The 21010-nt window shown below is 43.1% G+C and overlaps 1 protein-coding gene across 1 annotated transcript in view; it reads right to left on the reverse strand.

Annotated features, from left to right (window-relative positions):
- SMAD1 (SMAD family member 1) overlaps positions 1 to 21010 on the reverse strand; it is a 101364-nt gene that overhangs the window by 11874 nt on the left and 68480 nt on the right. The window contains exons 3-4 of the mRNA XM_068279332.1: positions 14984 to 15238; positions 11685 to 11801 (exon numbers count right to left, since the gene is read on the reverse strand). Of these exons, the coding sequence (XP_068135433.1) occupies positions 11685 to 11801; positions 14984 to 15238 (372 nt within the window). The remainder of the gene's footprint in view (positions 1 to 11684; positions 11802 to 14983; positions 15239 to 21010) is intronic.

The raw sequence follows: 21010 nt of genomic DNA on the forward strand, positions 1-21010 counted from the left end.
AAACTTTACATTGAAGCGCTAACGCTCCCAAAATGCTGCAGGTCCTGCGTTTGCGTTTCTGAGAAACGCAAACGCTCCTGTGGAAGTTGCCCCATCCATTAACATTAGCCCAGCGTTTTGGCAAACTGCTAGCGTATCGCAGTGCTGCCAAAACGCTGCCAAAAGCGCTCCTGTGGGTTCCAGCCCTTAGTGTTTATCCTGTTGGCGCCTCCGTTATCCTATATTCTATACATTAGACCAATTTTGGCCCGAAAATCAGTAAAAACATTACACATGCCTGCTGCAGCAGTTTTACAATTGATTTGATCTTAAATATTGAATCCGATGGTCGATCAGCCGCAAAATCACTAGATGTATGGCCCCCTTAATACTTTCAGCAATGGACCCTGAACAAGCATGCAGATCAGGTGTTCCTGGAAGTCTCGCTGGATTAGCTGCATGCTGGTTTCAGGTGTGTGATTCAGACACTACTGCGGCCATAGAGATCAGCAGGACTGCCAGGCAACAGTTATTGTTTAAAATTAAAAATATGGCAGCCTCCATATCCCTCAGTTCAGGCATTCAAGCCTCAACAGTTACAGTGATGTGAAAAACTATTTGCCCCTTCCTGATTTCTTATTCTTTTGCATGTTTGTCACACTTAAATGTTTCTGCTCGTCAAAAACCATTAACTATTAGTCAAATATAACATAATTGAACACAAAATGCAGTTTTAAATGATGGTTTTTATTATTTAGTGAGAAAAAAAAACTCCAAATCTACATGGCCCTTTGTGAAAAAGTGATTGCCCCCCTTGTTAAAAAATAACTGGTTTATCACACCTGAGTTAAATTTCTGTAGTCACCCCGCAGGCCTGATTACTGCCACACCTGTTTCAATCAAGAAATCACTTAAATAGGAGCTATCTGACACAGAGAAGTAGACCAAAAGCACCTCAAATGCTAGACATCATGCCAAGATCCAAAGAAATTCAAGAACAAATGAGAACAAAAGTAATTGAGATCTATCAGTCTGGTAAAGGTTATAAAGCCATTTCTAAAGCTTTGGGACTCCAGCGAACCACAGTGAGAGCCATTATCCACAAATGGCAAAAACATGGAACAGTGATGAACCTTCCCAGGAGTGGCCGGCCGACCAAAATTACCCCAAGAGTGCAGAGAAAACTCATCCGAGAGGCCACAAAAGACCCCAGGACAACATCTAAAGAACTGCAGGCCTCACTTGCCTCAATTAAGGTCAGTGTTCACGACTCCACCATAAGAAAGAGACTGGGCAAATACGGCCTGCATGGCAGATATCCAAGGCGCAAACCACTTTTAAGCAAAAAGAACATTAAGGCTCGTCTCAATTTTGCTAAAAAACACATCTCAATGATTGCCAAGGCTTTTGGGAAAATGCCTTGTGGACCGACGAGACAAAAGTTGAACTTTTTGGAAGGTGCGTGTCCCGTTACATCTGGCATAGAAGTAACAGCATTTCAGCAAAAGAACATCATAACAACAGTAAAATATGGTGGTGGTAGTGTGATGGTCTGGGGTTGTTTTGCTGCTTCAGGACCTGGAAGGCTTGCTGTGATAGATGGAACCATGAATTCTACTGTCTACCAAAAAATCCTGAAGGAGAATGTCCGGCCATCTGTTCGTCAACTGAAGCGATCTTGGGTGCTGCAGCAGGACAATGACCCAAAACACACCAGCAAATCCACCTCTGAATGGCTGAAGAAAAACAAAATGAAGGCTTTGGAGTGGCCTAGTCAAAGTTCTGACCTGAATCCTATTGAGATGTTGTGGCATGACCTTAAAAAGGCGGTTCATGCTAGAAAACACTCAAATAAAGCTGAATTAGAACAATTCTGCAAAGATGAGTGGACCAAAATTCCTCCAGAGCGCTGTAAAAGACTCGTTGCAAGTTATTGCAAACGCTCGATTGCAGTTATTGCTGCTAAGGGTGGCCCAACCAGTTATTAGGTTATTATTATTATTATTATTATTATTTATTGTATTTATATAGCGCCAACATATTACGCAGCGCTGCACAATAGATAAAAGGGTTAACATACAAGGTAGGACATACAGGAAACTCACAACAAAACAAGATCATGCAAATGATTTGATAATACAGTGTCATAGGTCAAAATGGAGACTGTTCTAGTACACAAGAGGGGTGATTGTCAGTAAGATTGCATAATCAAGCTGGAAACACTAAGGGAGATGGCCCTGCCAGAGGCTTACAATCTAAAGGGTGGGGGTGGAGACAATAGTTGTATCTGTTGAGAGGGTGTCTAATGGCCCATACTCACGAGGGACTTTTGACGCCTCAACACGCGGCGCGCGCGTGTTGCGGCGACAGGTCGCCCGTGAGTATGGGCCGTCGGACACGCGCGCACCCCGAACTGTCGCCCGCCGCTCATGTCGCCATGCGATTGAAACTTTCAATCGCATGGCGACAGTCGCCGCTGCCCCCCCCCCGCCGCAACTGTCGCTAGTCCGCGTGAGTACGCGGACTAGCGACAGCAACCTCCATGTAGGTACATGGAGCTTCCGGCGGGGGGAGGAGGAACGTCAGCGACAGCTTCCGCCTTGCCGCTGGTCCCTCTTCCGCGTGTGTACGCGGAGGGACCTGGCGAGAAGCTGTCGCCGGCCTGTCGCCCACACGCTCACGTGTGCTGGCGACAGGCCACATTTCTCGCCCGTGAGTATGGGCCATTACAGAACATATTATGGTGCTGGTGTAGGGGGGTATGCAAGCATGAAAGGGTGAGTCTTGAGAGCTTGTGTGAAGGTATTAAAGGTGGGGGCGAGTCCGGTGGCTGGAGGGAGCGAGTTCCAGAGAGCAGCTTATTGCGGGTGGACCTGGCATTCCAGAGGCCACAGGAAACACGGAGCGAATGCCTAGGGGTAGGATGGATAGAAATAAGGTTATGTCGAGGGGGTGTGTGGGTAGAGTTTGGGGGGGAGGGAAGGGAGGTGCATGGGGGTTGAGGGCCAAAAGGGAGTCTAAGGACAAAAGGGGAGAGGGTGCGGGGAAACAGAAGGGGGACAAGGTGTAGAAGGAGGTGGAGGTAGAGCATGTGGTGATGGGGGAGAGCGAGATGGGGAGGGAGATAGCTTGGAAATGGTGGAGGGGTAAGGGAGTGAATAGGAGGGAACATTTTGTACCGATGGGATAAGGTAGGATGGGGTGTGGAGAGTGGAAGCATAGACAGGGGGACAGCAGTTAGACCAAGATGAGATAAATGTCACCAATGATGTGGCTGAAGGGGTTCAGCAAAGTTGCATCAGTAATCAATCTGGTAAGGAGTAGTCCACAGGAGATCAGCAGTGAAGTTGGCAGAACATCAATGATGGCAAAAAAAAAAAAAAAATCCAGCTCTGTGTGATTGGTAGATGGGGTGTCTGGTTGGTAATGATGTAGCTTGTCTGGAGGTCGGCGATGGATCAGCTGATAGGGAGTTCAGCAGTGGAGCAGTTAGCGAAGATTGGTTGGTGAGGCACGGTGAAACCATCAGTAGCTTGGTAAGCGGTGTGCAGTGCTTAAATTTAGCTGGTGTATATTCAATATGGTATTGAAGGTACTTCTATGCAGGGTGTAGAAAATCAGCAGATGAACAACAGCCCAGAGGTCTGTGCTAGTTCACTTCTGTTCCCTTCTGGCTCAATTCTGGTATAATTCGGTTTGTCTAAAGTACCCTTAAAATGAATACCCTTCTGACCAAGGTCATGCTGACTATATGATCTACTAATATATCCCTGACTAGATTGATGCTAACAAGCAGACTGCTTGCAGCTTTGAATATACTAGACACTAGACTCTAGCCACACAGGGGCAGGGCCAGTCTAAAGATATGCAAATTGTGACTAATGAAATGAAGTAGGCAAATGGTAACACAGGAAGAAGCCCCAATTAATAACACTTATATTTAAGCAGATTGATGCAGAATTTAGATTTTAAGGGGGCAATTTCTTTTTCACACAGGGCCATGTAGGTTTTGAGATTTTTTTCTCACTAAATAATAAAAACCATCATTTAAAACTGCATTTTGTGTTCAATTATGTTATCTTTGACTAATAGTTAACGGTTTTTGATGAGCAGAAACATTTAAGTGTGACAAACATGCAAAAGAATAAGAAATCAGGAAGGGGGCAAATAGTTTTTCACATCACTGTATAATGCCATTAGGTCATAGTTAGGCTTCTTACATGGATACCAAGGTGGACTTCACATTGGTCTGAAAGGTGAGGTTTTTCATTTAGCCTAATACAGTATTGGTAGACTAACCTTTTTAGTATTGTTCCTAGTTTGCATTAGAAAAATCATCATAGGAGCATCAATGTAAAAAATTTGCAACATTACTAAGTTTAAATTACTTCTCTTCCTCACTTTCTTACCTCATCTATAAAACATTACAGCACATTGCCAATGAAAGCACTCAAAATATGTTGCTCCTAATTAAATGAACTGATATTACCTGATCAGCTTGTTTTAAAGTTTAGTTAAAGCCTACATTAAAACAAATCTAAACAGCTATCATTTTGATAAGTAGTAGACATAGGTAAATATAAACAGTGTAAAGGAGCAAAGTGCAGGGTGGAATACATTTATCATGAGCAAAGTGCTAGAACTACAGATGGTAGTTCCAACTCATAATGCCCAGCAGGACCTCAATTCAGATGTAAAATAAGAGTTTGCCACTGACCACAGTGACTTCAGGTCAGAGGTCATGAGAGAATGGAAGTTCACTGCTGGTGAACCCATGCTGTGGCGAACTTCCATCCCAACTTATAACTGAAACCCATGTTTAAAGCAGTAGGATCAGCCATACTATGCCAGGGAAAAAAACATAAGTAGATAAATACTTAATCTACTTACATAACATGTATTAAACTGTCCACGTTTTGATTTCAGTTAATGTTATATAGTAAATTACGAGAATTCTGTTCCTGGTGGGGGCCATGTCAGTTAAGGCTAACTCGTGATGTCATTTCTGCCCTTTACTTTTTTTCTTGTCTCCTCCAATCGCTGAGTCGCCTCAGCCTTGCTTGTAAACACAAGTGAGTAGGGGATTAGGTTTCAGATAAGAAGCTGGCAGGGAAATAAAGTGAAGAGGAGGAATAGATTATAGATAAAAAGAACCCCCAGCATGCAATTCTTGGCACGACTACTAAAGGGCCAGTGTTCCTTAAGTATGTGATGACTCCAAATCATAACAGCAGAAAAAGTTTTAAAAACTTTTGAATGCAGGCTTAGCATCTTTATCACTTAATACACTCAGACCAGTTGCTGTTGAAATTTGATTTTTATGGTGACTATACCGCTTTAAACAGCCTTGACGGGATTTCAGTTGGAATTTCAGTGGGTGGGGCACTCCAACATGATACTGGAACTAGATAGAACAAAGTTGCCAGAATTACTATAGAAAAAGGTGGAACAGAGGTTGTGACATGGGCTGTGACTAAGATGGAGGACATTATTATCAGATGTACATGTTCTGGATTTCCTGCCAGCTTGGAGTTTGTGAAGCAGAACTTGCATGTATACCTCCAGAAATTTTGCCATGCCATAACATAAACCATCACATTTTGCATTTGTCAGTGTTACTTTTGGACATATTTTCCCACAGTAGAAAAACATTTCAGATGGTTTATTTTTGTTCCCTGAAAGTAACAAAATGGGTCAGCACCACAAGAGTATTTAAAGCTCTTTATTCCATGTGATAAATGGCAGCAGTGATAGACTGCTGTTTCGGGATAGGGCTCCCTTTAATAATGTCAGTCACTGCTGCCATGTATCACATGGAATAAAGAGCTTTAAATACACTTGTGGTGACGACCTGTTTGTTACTTTGGATTGGTGCTCCCGAGGAGGCTCTGGGGTTTGGGTCTTGACACCCTCATTTCTCTATTTTGCATCTCATGCTCCCCTCCATTTGAATTTTTGTTCTTCCCCTGAACATTTTGTATATGTCCAATTACAATGTATTTTGCCACAATAAGAAAAAATTACGCATTAAGGCTTTTTACCTTTGCAGTAATCACCACCCTGTGAGGTGACCCTAGCAGACAAGGTGATGCAATCTCAATTCCGTTCCCAAATATTCTTATAAACATACACATCAGGAAGTTGCAAATCACATGCACTATGAGGCCTCTTTTACACTGCATGCAATTCCGATGCGATTTTACCTGTGGTTCAGATTTTTGATGCGATTACGTCCTGCATGCTGCGTTTTTCTTATTTTGTTGCTAGCATCCAGTGAGTGAAAAAAAAAACGCAAAATTGAATCCTAAATCTTAATTGTGATTTGTAGTGTATAAGAAGCCCAAGTCAGCTTGAAAATCAAACCACAGCTATGTGCATCAATATACTGCTCATGCAGTCCTGATGTTCGCTCCACGTATCCCTAAACTTTTTTTTTTCCCCTACTTAAAAATCTACCGGCATTTGATGTTGGAAGAAGCAAGAGGTTTCCGAAAAGAAAAGTCTTGGAATTGGGGTTAAAACTGGGCTGACTCAGCTGAAAACCTGTATGTGCATACAGGGATCCTCTGGCAGCTCCATGGTTCCTTAGGTACAGAACGTGTTGCTTGGCTGTTGCCTAGCAATGCATCTAAACATGATTGTGAGACAATTGTGAGTATGTAGTAAAGCTAAGAACGTCCACAACCAACAGTAAATACTATATATGCTATACTATGCATTTTGCATTAACACCAAGTTAACAGGAATTATCCAAACTATTTTAGTTCAATCGTATGATGGCTGTGAATGGGTTAAGCAAACAGATTCTATATAAGACAGCTACACACAAGCTGCAGTACATAGATTATGCACCTGTAAGGCAAAAAAACAGACAAGTGCTACAACTGCAGACACCATCCCTGTGTCATTTTGCTGCATCTTACAGCACCACATCACCAACATAATTAAAATTATCCTTGTTATTAAGGGTTACTTCACTTTCACACATCAGATACCAGTAACAAGGCTGAAGCCTTCTCAAACTTTGTGAGAGAGGGATGATTCATCCCAGAAGAATTGCCAGCTGGCAGCGTATCTTACAGATTTCTCACACAACTTCCTTACGTTTGCTATAAGTCATGCAGAGCAGGTGCGATGTGTCTCTCTGTTCCCAGCAAAGGCCAACAATGGAAATCACCCAATTCTACCGACAGGATGCAGCTTGTTAAATGAAATCTCTCAGGACCAACAAATCTCCAGCAGAATAGGCTGCTGAGCACTTGGAATCGGATTTAGGTTAACTGTTCAGCATTGGGGCATTTGTTAAAAATGTAAGCAATTACAGGACCATAAGAAAAGCCAAGAAAGTGAAATAAGCCAATATAAAAGAGTCTGTTTAGAGAAGTAGGGTATTCACAAGCAACAGAGTGCTTATTCATTTGTAGAACACCTATTTTACCAATAGGAAGAAATGTCTTTTTACTCTGGGTCTACAAGCAAAATAGACGGAGATCCATAATGCAAGGATCCTAACCATTACTAGAAAATTACTGTATACGCTACCAAATAAATATTCATAAGAAACCCTCTAAGCTTTTAAAACCAACAGCCTCCAGGTTCTCATCCCTCAAAGCGAGAGTATCCATGTCTCCATTTGCTTAAAGTACACCTGAACGGGGTTTTGAACAATATACCTTTTAGATGTTATTTTATTCTGCTGTGACATGTCACAGCACGATCCCCCTCCCCCTCTATCCCCCGCTGCACAGAGTCTTTTGGATTGGGCTAGGAGGAAGTGTCTGTACTTCCTCCTCTCTGCCCATCCTGCACTCGCCGCTTATAGTTCCCGATGTCAGTACTGCACACAGCGCGCAGGGAAGCAGCATTGTGTGCGGGCTTGTGATCATTGAAGTCAGAATGATAGCGTACTAATATACACTATCGTTCTGACTTCAATTATCAGAAGCCCGCACACAGTGCTGTGTGCGGTACTGACATCAGGAACTACAAGCAGGGGGTGCAGGTGGCGGAGCGCTGCGCAATATGTTGGCGCTTTATAAGTACAACAAATAAAAAAAAGTACAGGCAGAGGAGGAAGAATGGACACTTCCTCCCAGCCCATAATCGACGTACTGCTCAAGTCGAATATTTTGACTGAGCAGAATAGGGGATGGGGCGCTGAAGGGGGAGTGAGGTGCTGTGAGGCATGTCACAACACATGAAGTTAAACAGGAATTATGAGTATATCTTTTTTTAACCCTGTTCAGGGGTACTTTAAGGCTCAGAGGGTGGCCAAGTCCTCCGGAATCTGAAGAGTTGGATGGACAAGGCTCTCTCACTTGAGTATTTGTAACTGTAATCACTATGTCTATCAACTCTGTACTACTATGTACCAATGTGTATATTTTGTGTATGCCATTGTATTATGTACCCCATGTTTCTTATTCTGTACAGTGCCACAGAATATTTTGGCACATAAATCAATAATCCCCTTGCCCAGTAGTTGCCCACATGGGACCTCTACTAGTGGCTTCACTGAAGTGTTGCCCTGGTGGGAACAGTCCCTAATGCCCCTAAATTTGTGAGAAATTTTTTTTTCCCCACTAACCAATAGGTCAGGGTAGCACTGAATAATGGACCAATGATAATCCTTGTTGCTAGGCAGGGTTCTCATTGAAATCCAGTGGGATGAAAAAAGAAACCCTAAGATGGGCACAGGCTAAAGTACCAACTTGTATTTATTGTACAACCAGATGCATGCAGAGGAGAGGACCCCCCCCCCCCCTTCCAAATGGGAGCCTGCTTCTGCCAGGACTCCTATCTATATACTGGCCGAGAGCGGAACAGATGCACAACCGTGAGTAGTAGAAACATGTTGGTCACACGAAGGGGCACAGCGTATACGCTAAGAGTATTCTGTGAACTCACCATTGCGCACCCATGTAGTCGGAACCCAGCCTAAAGCCTCATACACAAGCTAGAGGGTTCTTGGCTGAGGCAAGAGTGGATGGAGCCATCACTGCCCGAGAATCTAGCATGTGTATGGTCTACCCAATGAGTCATCGAGAGATCGGAAGTGCCGAATGGTCTCTGCCACTGTTGTCCCAATTACCCTTCATGCTGGAAGCTTCTACCACGCCATCAGTCCACCCTCCCCCATAGAAACAGAATACATCGAGACTAAAGCCTTGCAACATGTTTGTACAACACTCGGCCTATTGCTCCAAATTGAGTCCTGTATCCTATGCGATATTTTTTGCGCATCCACCTTTACACATGCAGGTCCTTTCATGCAGCTACCAAAACAATGCTCAGATTATGGAAAATTCATAGGTAGCATGCATTTATTGATGGGTATGTTTTAAATGTGATTACACATGCTGTGTTGCAAAAGGAATTGAGGGGAATATTTGATGTTTTTGAAGAAGATCTAAAACATGCACGTAATACCAGCTTGGCAGTACTGCATGGTTTTAATCATAATTGGCAATGCTTCTTGACCACCACACAAGTTAGTCCCGTAAGCAAGTCACTCCAATGGAATGTGAATTCAGTGCAGTAGCTCTGTGCATAACTAAGATAGTCTTCTGTAAAGGCAATCACATGGTCAGGTGGCCAGACACATGACCTGCAATGGAACGCTGGGTGTTGAGCAGTGAAGTAAAGAAAGGGAAGTAGAACAAGTTTCAGGCCAAGAGAAAGCTGTTCCCACGGGAACCGCATTACAAGTTCCTAAAACAGAAAATGAAAACAGGCAACGCTAAAAAACAACATTAAAATAAAGATAGCAGATGCCAAGCCATCAATTTAACATTTCACTAGGAGGGGGGAAAGTTTCTATCCTATAAAACCACAGAATTAGTGCCTTTCATGAGCACACCAATCTTATTTTACAGCCCCATTTTCCTATTTAAAAAATGCAAAGTTCTCATCTCCACATAAAAACTCAGAATGACAAAACTTCACATGAAATATGTGAATCATTTCCTCTGGTTATTTAAGGCAAGTGGACACATTTCAGAAATTCCTCTTCTGAGACTGAGAAGGATGGCTGGTCATAGCCTAAATCATGCTACAGATCACAGGACTGAAGGATCCACATGTTCAGAGTCTGGAATTCATTGACTTTCAGCATTAGAGCATCACCCCTTTTTTCAGCTTTCCACTTGTAGTGTTGTGTAAACAAACAGTTGATAAGGTTATTCTTGCCAGCATATTCCAAAAAGTCTTAAAGTAACCAAACCTCTAGCGATTCTGAATCAACCAAGCAATCAAGTTTATTAGGGAATCGACTTCAGTATGGTTGATCGAAAGTCGATCGACTAGTGACCCACACATTACAAGCGATTCCTATGCGATTTACCTTCACTAATCTGACCAATGTTGTGTTTCCATGCTCTGAATGCAAAAAATGATCGAAGGATATATGAACAGTAGCAGATTCCTGTGTGATCAACCGATACCTTGCATCCTGCTCGATCGAGTAAGCTGGTCAAATCGACATGATATCAGCCACTTTTCATAGATTGGGAATTCTGGCACACACTCCATTCCTTCTAAATTCGATAAAATCATCATAATGCCTCAAATGTTACAGATACCTTACTAGTATCCTCCTTTGGCTGCTGCCCCCTGAGTTCTGGCTCCTGAGCAGCCGCCTGGCCAGCTCCTGAACTTGCTGCCGCTTGTGACTCCATTACGCGTCCTGCACCAGTGCAAGGAACGCCGCAGCCTCTTCAATCCGGCGGGCGGAAGTGACAAAATAGCCCAACCGGGAGTATCCAAACCGCCATCTTGGATACTGGAATGCTGATGCAACTTCCGCCTCCACTTTGTTAGCAGCGCTCGATCGTTCCTCCAGCTGGCGGCAACTGCCATTGTAGAAGAATCCCGCTGCAGCCCTCTCCCCCAGGAACACTAGACACCATGCCATGCAGAGAGGTATGTGGACAACATAGGATAACAGTCTAATGATCCCAAATGCCATCCCAGCGCCAACAGCCCTTAGCCCCCCAGGCTCTACAGGACCTGCAGCACTGGTATGGAGAGATCTGTCCCTGGAACAGGAAACATCCGTACTGCCGAACACCTGACAATTCTTTTAATTTATTGAGAGGCTTTTGGATGTTTCCTGTTTCCTGGGAGGGGCCAGATCTCGATGTATACCTGTCCTGGAGTGTTAATGGGGAAAAAAAATCAAATCGAATGGTCGATTGTACTGTAAAATCGCTAGATGTATGGGCACCTTTAGAGACCGGAACTAAAATGTTAGAGTCCCTGAGACAAAGTAACTTAAAGAATACTTACCTGGGGCTCCCACTAGCTCCATGTACAAAGTTGCCTCCCTCGCCATCTTCCCTGGCCACTCAGTTTGTCTGCAAAGGTGCCCGGTATTAGGGCTCCAGTATCGCCAGTAGGGTGCACTGTAAATGCACTTCGAAGTGCACTCCGAGTAGCGTGTCCGGAGACTTAATATCAGGCGAGTTTGCAAACAAATGGAATGGCTGGGGAGGACGGCGAGGAAGGCAACTGTACACAAGATGGAGGGAGCCCCAGGTAAGCATCAATTCTTTACATTACTTTCTCAGATTCTCTTTAAGCATTTCCACAATAGTAAACCTGTTTCTTAAATGTACTGAATAAAAAGGTTTATTGCACAATAAAAATAAACCAGAAAAACAATCTTGACTTTAAGGAGTCAAACTATTCCAAGAAGAATCACATACCTGCCCTGTTAATTTCTTGAGGGATGGGAGGCACCATCATATTTGTATCCATTGGCTGAGAGTTGTCCTGGGTCATCTGGTCTTCAGGAGGCATGTAAGCTGGAGGAGGGGTATCCGCTGAAAACCAAACATTTTATTCATTAAACCACCAGTCTACTGTAGAGATGAATTTACCTAAAATAACATTCACCCCTAAAATGACCTGCACAACCTGTTATGCTGCATATGACAATTCTCTCAATCTTAAAGTAAACTTGTGAGTTGCTATGGGAGGGGAAAAAAACAAAAACAAAACATACTTGCCTCGGGAGGGAGAAGCAGTTTGCGATCAGGGACCCTGAAAGCACAGCCGCACTACACCTGTGCAGCAGCAATGAATCACTCTGGCTACAGAGAAAGTCAAACCCAATCAGTTTCATGCTACTGTATAGAAGGCTTGTGCAGTAGCATGGAGTGGACCCAATGGGGTTTGGCTTTTTCCGCCAAAGCAAGTTCGTGCATACGCTAGCAGTCAATCGGATCTCAGCACAGGAAGATCCAGAGGCTTCCCCATACCGAGGTGATTACCTCTTATGGGAACTTTTTTCCCCTACAGTTACACTTTAGGAAGGGTCCCTGCAAGGACAAAATTCACCAAGCCAAGAATGTGCAAAAACTCCAAATGTGTCAGTGACCTCAGTCAAGAATGAAACTAGCCATGCACTGGGATAAATAATGGCTTTATCAAGCAAGTGGGCAGTTGCAATCAGAGTCAGAAGAAATGGGATCAATAATTCACTGAACTACAAACCTTTTACTGCAGCTGTAATGCTTGACAGTCTTCTAATGCACGGGTGTATTTGTTGCATGTGGATCCGGAATGGACGGCACGCATTCACCTCGCGGATGCGCTTACCATTTGTTCTGCATCAGTTCAAGTCTTAAATGGCCCTAAGATCTTAGTCTAACAAGTTCCAGAAGTGTGGATGGATAGGTGCACATACCTATAATTCAAACTAATCATACTTGACTCTCTCAAGAAATTGCCATGTCCAATTTAATGAAGATATACTATCCCCCTTTTAAAATCACGCACACCATTCACTATCCCTATGGAGTATAGTTGCGATTTGCAAAGGGGCTTTTGTTTTTTAAATAAAAAAAAAAAAAAGAAATCCCAAGTGGCACGTGAAAGGTGGTCATGATTAAATGATCTATGACTTTGCACGGTTTATTTAGCAAAATATGTAAAAACACAATGCAGAATCTTAAGTGAAAATAAACTTCTGCAATAATGATTTGTATGTGTAGTACAGCTAACAGTGGCACAGATAATAGTCTAATATGGTTTCCAGTACCGGACGCGCTAAGAAACTTCAGTTATCTATACAAAAGAGCCTCTCCGACCCAACTTGGGTCGGCTGCAGTGTTTTCTGGAGTACTTCTACATCAAAGAAACAGACAGATTTAGATAATATTTTTACTGCAGGGAAGTTGAAACTGTCATTAGCTCTGCTTGTTTTATAGTTTCAAATACAGAGGGTGGCTTGTAATGGCAAATACGACAGAACTATGCAATGGTTTTTTTTTTTGTTTTTTTTTATATAACGACATCTAAAAATTAAAATGAGACCATTTTCTTTGCTACTAATGTTCTATTAATTATCAGTACGACAAATCATATCACCACCTGTTTGTTACGAAATGAGGCACATGTGGTATTTTAACCATGACAAAGGGGTGTGTCTTAAGGCTTGGGCCCAAGTCAGATAAAAATAGGTAGGGAAAAACAATACAACATAAAGTCATTTTCAAAATTATGATCAAACTTGTAAAAGTTTTATGAAAACTACAAGAGACATGCGTGGCAACATTTTAAATGTGATGAATAGCAAAATAGAGTTGAGAGTTTTGCAGTTGAGGCCCATGTCTTGTGTATTCTTTAGTCACAAACTGAACCAAAAGCAATACATTTTTCACATTCTGTACCAAAATAAAATACTTTTAAAAAATTAAAAACTGACTGAATATAAAAGAAAAACATTGTTACCTTAAGAACTTGGCTTTTTAAATATGTATGCCATGAGGGTATATTTTTTTGCAAGTAAGGTCTTGTAATCATTGATAGTGTACGAGAAAGCAAAAAACTAAAAAAAAAAAACTACTTCCAAATACAATAGTGCCTGGCTGTTATGCTGATCTTTCACCTCTAATACTCTTATGCTGGATCCACACGGTGCATTCGCGCACTTCGATTTCCCGCTCGATTCCCGTCGATTCGTTTATTTCCAACATGTCCGTTTTGGATTTCGATGGATCGTTAGGTCGATTCGCATGCAAAGTATGCCAAATCGACCTAACGATCCATCGAAATCCAAATCAGACATGTTGGAAATAAACGAATCGACGGGAATCGAGCGGGAAATCGAAGTGCGCGAACGCACCGTGTGGATCCAGCATTAGCCATAGACCCAGAAAAAGCATGCACATCGGCAGCCTAAGATCAGCAAGACAGCAAGGCGATTTGCATTGTTAAAGAACTATGGCAGCCACCCATATCTTTCTCAGTTCAGGTATACATTAATGGTAGTTGACAATTACATGAAGAAGTTGTTCAGTTATATCAAAGTGTCCCCATAACTTCCATAATAACATGGAATGCTAATGTGGGCCATAACCAGGTAACAATAATGCTGGGCATACACTGTAAGTTTGTTCCTTATCAATCGAGCCGCTGATTGCTCGATTGATAATTTCCGACAGGTCCAATGACCCGCCGGATCGACTTTCCGCTCGATCCCAGTGGGTGGACAATAGCGGGGAATCAAGCGGAAGATAAGGAGCGCCCGCGGGGACGAGCGGGGAGGTGCCAGGATCGAGCAAGCGGCTCGATCCGGCACATAAAACTTACCGTGTATACCCAGCATTATAGCTGATGTCTCTTGATCAGTCATCGTCGGTCAAATCAAAGGTTTATATCTGAAAGACTATCTCTGATATCTAAATGGGCACTAAAGCCAAACAGACTTAACCGATGTCAAAGCTTGCAAAAACTACCTCTACAAGCCACAGCATATTTATCAGAAAGAGGAAAACCACTGCAGCCAATTTACAACGTGAAATATACCACATTTAATGAAATGTAAAATGCACTGATCTATAGAAAAGTGATTCAGTCTTTCAAGAAGCCATTTATGATGATCTAGGCCAAATAACCCTTTCTGATGCACTTTACAAAAGTTACATACAACACTAGCATCTAAAGGCTGGGCTACATAAAACAGATTTTATATCAATTGCAAGCCAAAACAAATGCATACCTGGGATCTGGAAGGGACTTCCTGGGTCAGAGCTTGCTGGAGAGTGGGGGTAAGTACTGCTGCTTCCAGGAGAATTGGGGTAGCTGCTGTTCGGCGAGTGTGGAAACGGGTGGCTGTTCGGCTGCTGGAAAGAATCTGGAAAAGTGGCGTTGTGTGGCATGTGTGGCTCACTGGGCTCCATGGTGCGGAACTGGGCCAGAAGACTGTGCTGCGGGTTGTACTCGCTGTGCCTTGGAACAAGAACTGGAGGAAGAACTGCAAATGGAGGAGGGAAGAGGAAAAAAAAAAAATTAAAAACCTGCGTAATTTTAAAACTGTTCACACATTGCACAAGACAAAGCAAAACTGGTTTTGATAAAGGAAAAAAAATCCACAAGCAAAAAAAAAAAACATTCATAAGAAACACTATCACTGCAGAATATAGTCTACTTCTGCACTAAGGAAAAATAAAAAAAAAAAAGTTTTGCATTTGCAGTGAGAAGTTGCTTTTTAATATAGTGTACACGAAAGTAGAACTCCAGGCAGAGTTCAAAGCTGCCCAGTGTAGTAAAAACACTTTTACATCTGGAAGGTGTTCTCATCTGACACCCCACCTCCTCTGAATGGGACCAATCCTATCACTGGACGAAGATCTTCCCTGGGGGAAGATCTTCAGGCTGCCACTATGGGATACTAAGTCCAGAAGCTATCAGAAGTCACTTTCTGATATGGTAGGACATCCATCTCATGCAATTATTTGAATGCACAAGTCGTTTGCACATGACCTTTTGTACCTACCTCTTTATATGCAAGATTTTTTGCACAAGTGGTGATTTCAATTACAACGAAAACGCTATTAAATCAGAATTAACTGCAGCGCCTAATGCATTTTTTCTTTTTTCTCTCTGATGCTCCAGAAGCTGTAAGAAAGGCATTGAAGTCTCACTTGTGTGGATGTGAAGGTGGCATTTAGGGGGATAAGGGGTCCAAAGCAGAGAAAGAAAAAAGTCACAAGAGCCCATATACAATTAAATTTTTCTCCTGAGTTCACACACATACCTTGAGATATTTTCACACCTCGTCATAAAATGCTTTTCAAACACATGAGCAAGAAAATACTCAACATAAGTTTGATCGTATTTTTTCAACATTTGGGTACTTTTTCAATTGTAAAATGCTGAAAAGTTAATTTAAAAAGAGACAATGAAGATTATCTCCCAGAAATAAAAACAGGAGAAAAGGTTAATTGCATATGGGCCAATGATTGGAGGGACACTCCTTGGGGAGGAAAGGATAAAGCCTTGTATGGTCTTTTTTTTTTTTACAGTTTGCAGAGGAGCTTAAAATATTTTTTCAACACTTACATTTTACAGGCTTGTTCCATATTTTCCTGTAAATATTTCATAACATTTTTAGATTTTCCAGCTAGTAACTAAATGGAAAGTGGCATACTTAGTGAATATGTTGTGCAAGCATCCCTGAGATCAAAGTTCCCAGTTCAATATAACTATTGAAAATAGCCTTTTTAAAGTAGACTTAAGCCTCGTACTCACGAGGCACAAATGTTGCCAGTCGCAAAAGAAAAAAAAACACCGACAGCTCGTCGCTAGGTCCCTCTGTGCTGCAGCCGTACACACGGCGCACAGAAGGACAGAGATGCGGCGGAAGCTGTCGCCGAAGGTTACTCCCCCGCCGGAAGCTCTGTCGATGGTAAGTGCGTTACTGTCGCTAGTCCGCATACACACGTCGGACTAGCGACAGTTGCGGCGACAGCTGTAGCAGGCGATTGCCCGCGCCAATCACCTGGCGACAGCTCCGACGGGCGACGTTCGGGGCGCCCGTCATACACACGGGTGACCTGTCGTTGCAACACGTGCGTGCCACGTGGTTGCGGCGACAGTTGTAGCCCGTGTGTATGGGCCATTAAAGGACAACCGAGGTGACATGTGACATGATGAGACAGACATATGTATGTATAGTGCCAAGCACACAAATAACTAGGCTTTGGGTTTTTTTCTTTCTCTGCCTGAAAGAGTTAAACAGGCATGCTAGTGAGTTTCTGTCTGGGTCGGGATCGGGTCAGACTATAGCATAATCCTCACTGATAAGTAATTACAGCCACAAAATACTTTTCTGTCAGTAAATGGCTTCTGAGAGCTGGGAAGAGAAAAAGGGTCAATAATTCATAGATTTGAGCTCTGGCATACTTCAATGAAGGTGTCAATTAACAGAGACAATGAAACAGTAAAAACTTAAACTAGATTTAAAGGGACCCTGAGCAGTAAAAATAAACGAAATTGGTACTTACCTGGGGCTTTCTCCAGCCCACTGTAGGTCGGTAGGTCCCCAGACATGCTGGCTCCTCTCCCAGTCCCTCCGCCGCATACCGCACCGGGTGTCGGGCTCCTACTTCCTTAACGGTGACGCTCTTCATCACGGCGGCCGGCCGCGCATGCGCAGTACCGTCACTCTGACCGCCGTGATGACGAAGAGCATCACCGTTAAGGAAGTGGGAGCCCGACACCCGACCCCGGTGTCGCCAGTGCGGTATGCAGCGGAGGGACCGGGAGAGGAGCCAGGGCGCCGCCCGGGGAACTCCCGACCTATGGTGGGCTGGAGAAAGCCCCAAGTAAGTACCAATTTTGTTGATTTTTACTGCTCAGGGTCCCTTTAAAATGTATATAATAAAACTCTGGGATATGTAAAAAAGTCATTTTTAGGAGAAAGCGGATGGATACAGTTTTTCTCATCAGTTTATTTTCATCTCGGATGTACTTTAACATGATTGACCAGCTCTTAGACTTACAGTACGAAGGCTGTCACAGCTGAACTAGATCCATCAAATAAGATTAAGGTTTTTTTTTTTGACTGAACAAGAGGTTCTCCCCTGTTGCATTGATCCATGAGACATAGCACCCCTGCCCATACTTGCAAGTGAATTGAGACGCATAGAAGCTGGACTTCTGGGTAAGTAACCCCTGTCTCCCATGCTCACACCTGAGGCAATTAAGCCTCATTTTAATTCTGAATTTGAATGGCTTCCTATGCGCAGGCACCTCGTTACTCCCTAGCTAGTGCTCATAAGTCTAACTCCTCTTTGAGGCTCCCACAAATCCGTCATGTTTGTTTATGGTATATTCTGGCACACAAAATTAAGAGGAGTCTACTTCAATGTCACACGACTTTTATTCAGAACTTCTCCCAGAACAGCAAAGGAACATATCGCTGACATGTTTCGGACCTGGATCGGTCCTTAATCATAGCACATAGGTAGCACATAGGTGCTATGATTAAGGACCGATCCAGGTCCGAAACATGTCAGCGATATGGTGAAGAAAGGAGAGGATCGTTACCTCCACCGATACATGACCCAAGGGAGCAGGGATCATATGGTCTCAATTCAAGCAACAAAACGAAGGATATCCCGCTACACTGTGGGTTGAGTATAACATTTTCTGCAATTTTATTAGCACATCAGTAGATACACAGCAGGCTCACGCGTATTGAAGCTCTAAATGGCTCCTTAATCATAGCCTTAATCATGCTATGATTAAGGAGCCATTTAGAGCTCCAATACGCATGAGCCTGCTGTGTATCTACTGATGTGCTAATAAAATTGAAGAAAATGTTATACTCAACCCACGGTGTAGCGGGACATCATTTTGCTGCTTGAATGTCAGCAACATGTTCCTTTGGTGTTCTGGGATAAGTTCTGAATAAAACTCATGCGACATTGAAGCGGACCCCTCTTAATTTTGTTTGACTTATGGGGTGGTTGCCCAGGTCCAGCTCTATCCTCAGTAAAGTGCAGCAGTATACCTGTCTATGAACCATATTCTGGCACAACAACCAAGGGTTAAGACAGAATGCAACAAAAATTCAGTCCAGGTTGGCTGGATGGCTTAGATTGCTATTCACACTATCCAATTGGCACATAAATGCACTGCCCACACAACGATATAGGCATGTTCCGATCCCCTTAATGCAATAGATGCAGTTATCCAAATGTGCTGCATACAAGTGCTTGAATGATCTATGCAAACCGCACAAGTTGCACGGGCATCATGCAGGCTTTGAAATGTAGCACACAATTTAACATGTGTAGCGCATTTTGTATTACATGTACATCATAACTTGGGTGCATTGCAACACACAGTTTGATTGTGCCATTATATTCTCCAGTCTTACTGCATGAACCCCATAGTGCCTCAATGACAACAGAAATGAGAAGGATATGGATGCTGACATTCACTTCCTAAATCATACCAGTTGCCTGGCAGCCCTGCTGGTCTATTTGACAGCAATAGTGTCTGAAAAAAAAAACGGATCCGTCTGCCGGTTTCAAAACCTGAACTGAAGGTCCGGATCTGCTGCATTTTCACGCCATTTTGGACCCTGATACATGGAGGGGTAATGGCGGGCAATGGGAAAACGGATTTCCATGCTGGGGGGTAATAGCAGGCAAGAAGGGTGGCAGCGGTTAGCGGGGGCGCCCCCCTGGGTCCTCGCTACCCCTCCAGTTAGTTTCAATCATTTAAAATCAATATAATGTAGCAGGCGGCGAGCGGGGAACTTACTTCCTTGCGTCCCACTGCTACCGCGTCACTTCCTGTAATGCCGTCCTCTGATGTTCATTGGCCGGCATTACAGGAAAGGACGTGGCAAGCAGTGGAGCGCAAGGAAGTTCCCTGCCTGCTACATTATATTGATTTTAGACGATTTTTAAATGATTGAAACTAGCTGGAGAGGGAGCGGGGAAGGGGGGGACCCAGGTGAGGGAGGGAGGACCGACCCCTCCCCACCGCTGCCCCTTCCTGCCTGCCCTTCCCTTCATCATGGCGGCCCTCCACCCACGGCAAGGACTGGGGACGTCTCCATGAACTGGAAACGTCCCTGCAAAAATACCCCATTTCTCTCAAAACAGAGAAAAAAAATGGTTTACAAAACGGATCCGTTCTGCAGGGGACAAGTGTGGACCTAGCCTAAGACCAAGTAAGAGGAGCACATCATAAAGTTGCATTGGGTAGAGCAGTGAATAGGAAGACATAATGTACTTTAACATTTTGGCATTCAAAAGCGATCAATTCTAGCAGTCAGCATCTTTCCACTCCCTATCTAGTCAGATTCCTGTATATTTCACCACCTATGGGTGGGCATGAAGTCTCCTTACTGGCTGGGCAGGGTTGGGGGAACATTCAGCTTTAAACATAAGCAGCATGCTTATTAAATCCACTTCAGGTATGCTTAAAAAGCACTTGTGTGTGGTACATTGATTGTAACATTTCAAACATTTGACCAATCAGAAAATGTGATTGTAATCCCTGAAATGAAAATTTATTTTTTTTAATTGTATGTGGCCATGTATTCCCTCAGATCATTAGAACACCACACGTTGCATTCACAAGTTTTTTATTTTTAAACTGAATATTTAAATGCGAAGATCACATTTAATCTGAGAAGAACCTGATATATGGTAAATCATGAACAGTCTACAACTTCAAGCTGTAAAGGAGGCAGAGTTACAAATCAACTCATGACGCCACACCCAAGCAAATAACAGTGTGCCACAAATTGCTTGGAGTGGTATTGAGGGTCATTTATAGCTGCAGTTTTTCCTATATTTAGCTTCTATACACTTGCTTTCTTTACAAGCTTGCTTGTTTATTCTGGCACAAGAAATCCTCATTCGTACGACATGACACAAAAACACACATACTATTTGAAGAGATAAAGCTGTCATCAGTACAAAAAAGAAATACTTCTGCTTAGGTGGTTATTAACCCAAAGCCATGGTATATTCATCTAAAGAAGAAACCGCCAAAACAGGACAGTAGAAGACTTTTTTTAAACCCTTCAGTACTCATAAGTGAAAGATTCTTACATGGATACAAATACAAAATCATAGTAAAGCTCATTCACAAAGATTTAATTGTGTAACTGTCTACTTAGACCCTCCAGGGACGTGTTCCTGCAGGGTTTCCAATGCTGCCATTGGGCAGCTCTCCCTCCCTGGCCACGCCCCCGCCACTCCCCCACCTCCTGCACGCT

This window comes from Hyperolius riggenbachi, chromosome 1 (genome assembly GCF_040937935.1).
Source record: "Hyperolius riggenbachi isolate aHypRig1 chromosome 1, aHypRig1.pri, whole genome shotgun sequence".
Lineage (NCBI taxonomy): Eukaryota > Metazoa > Chordata > Amphibia > Anura > Hyperoliidae > Hyperolius > Hyperolius riggenbachi.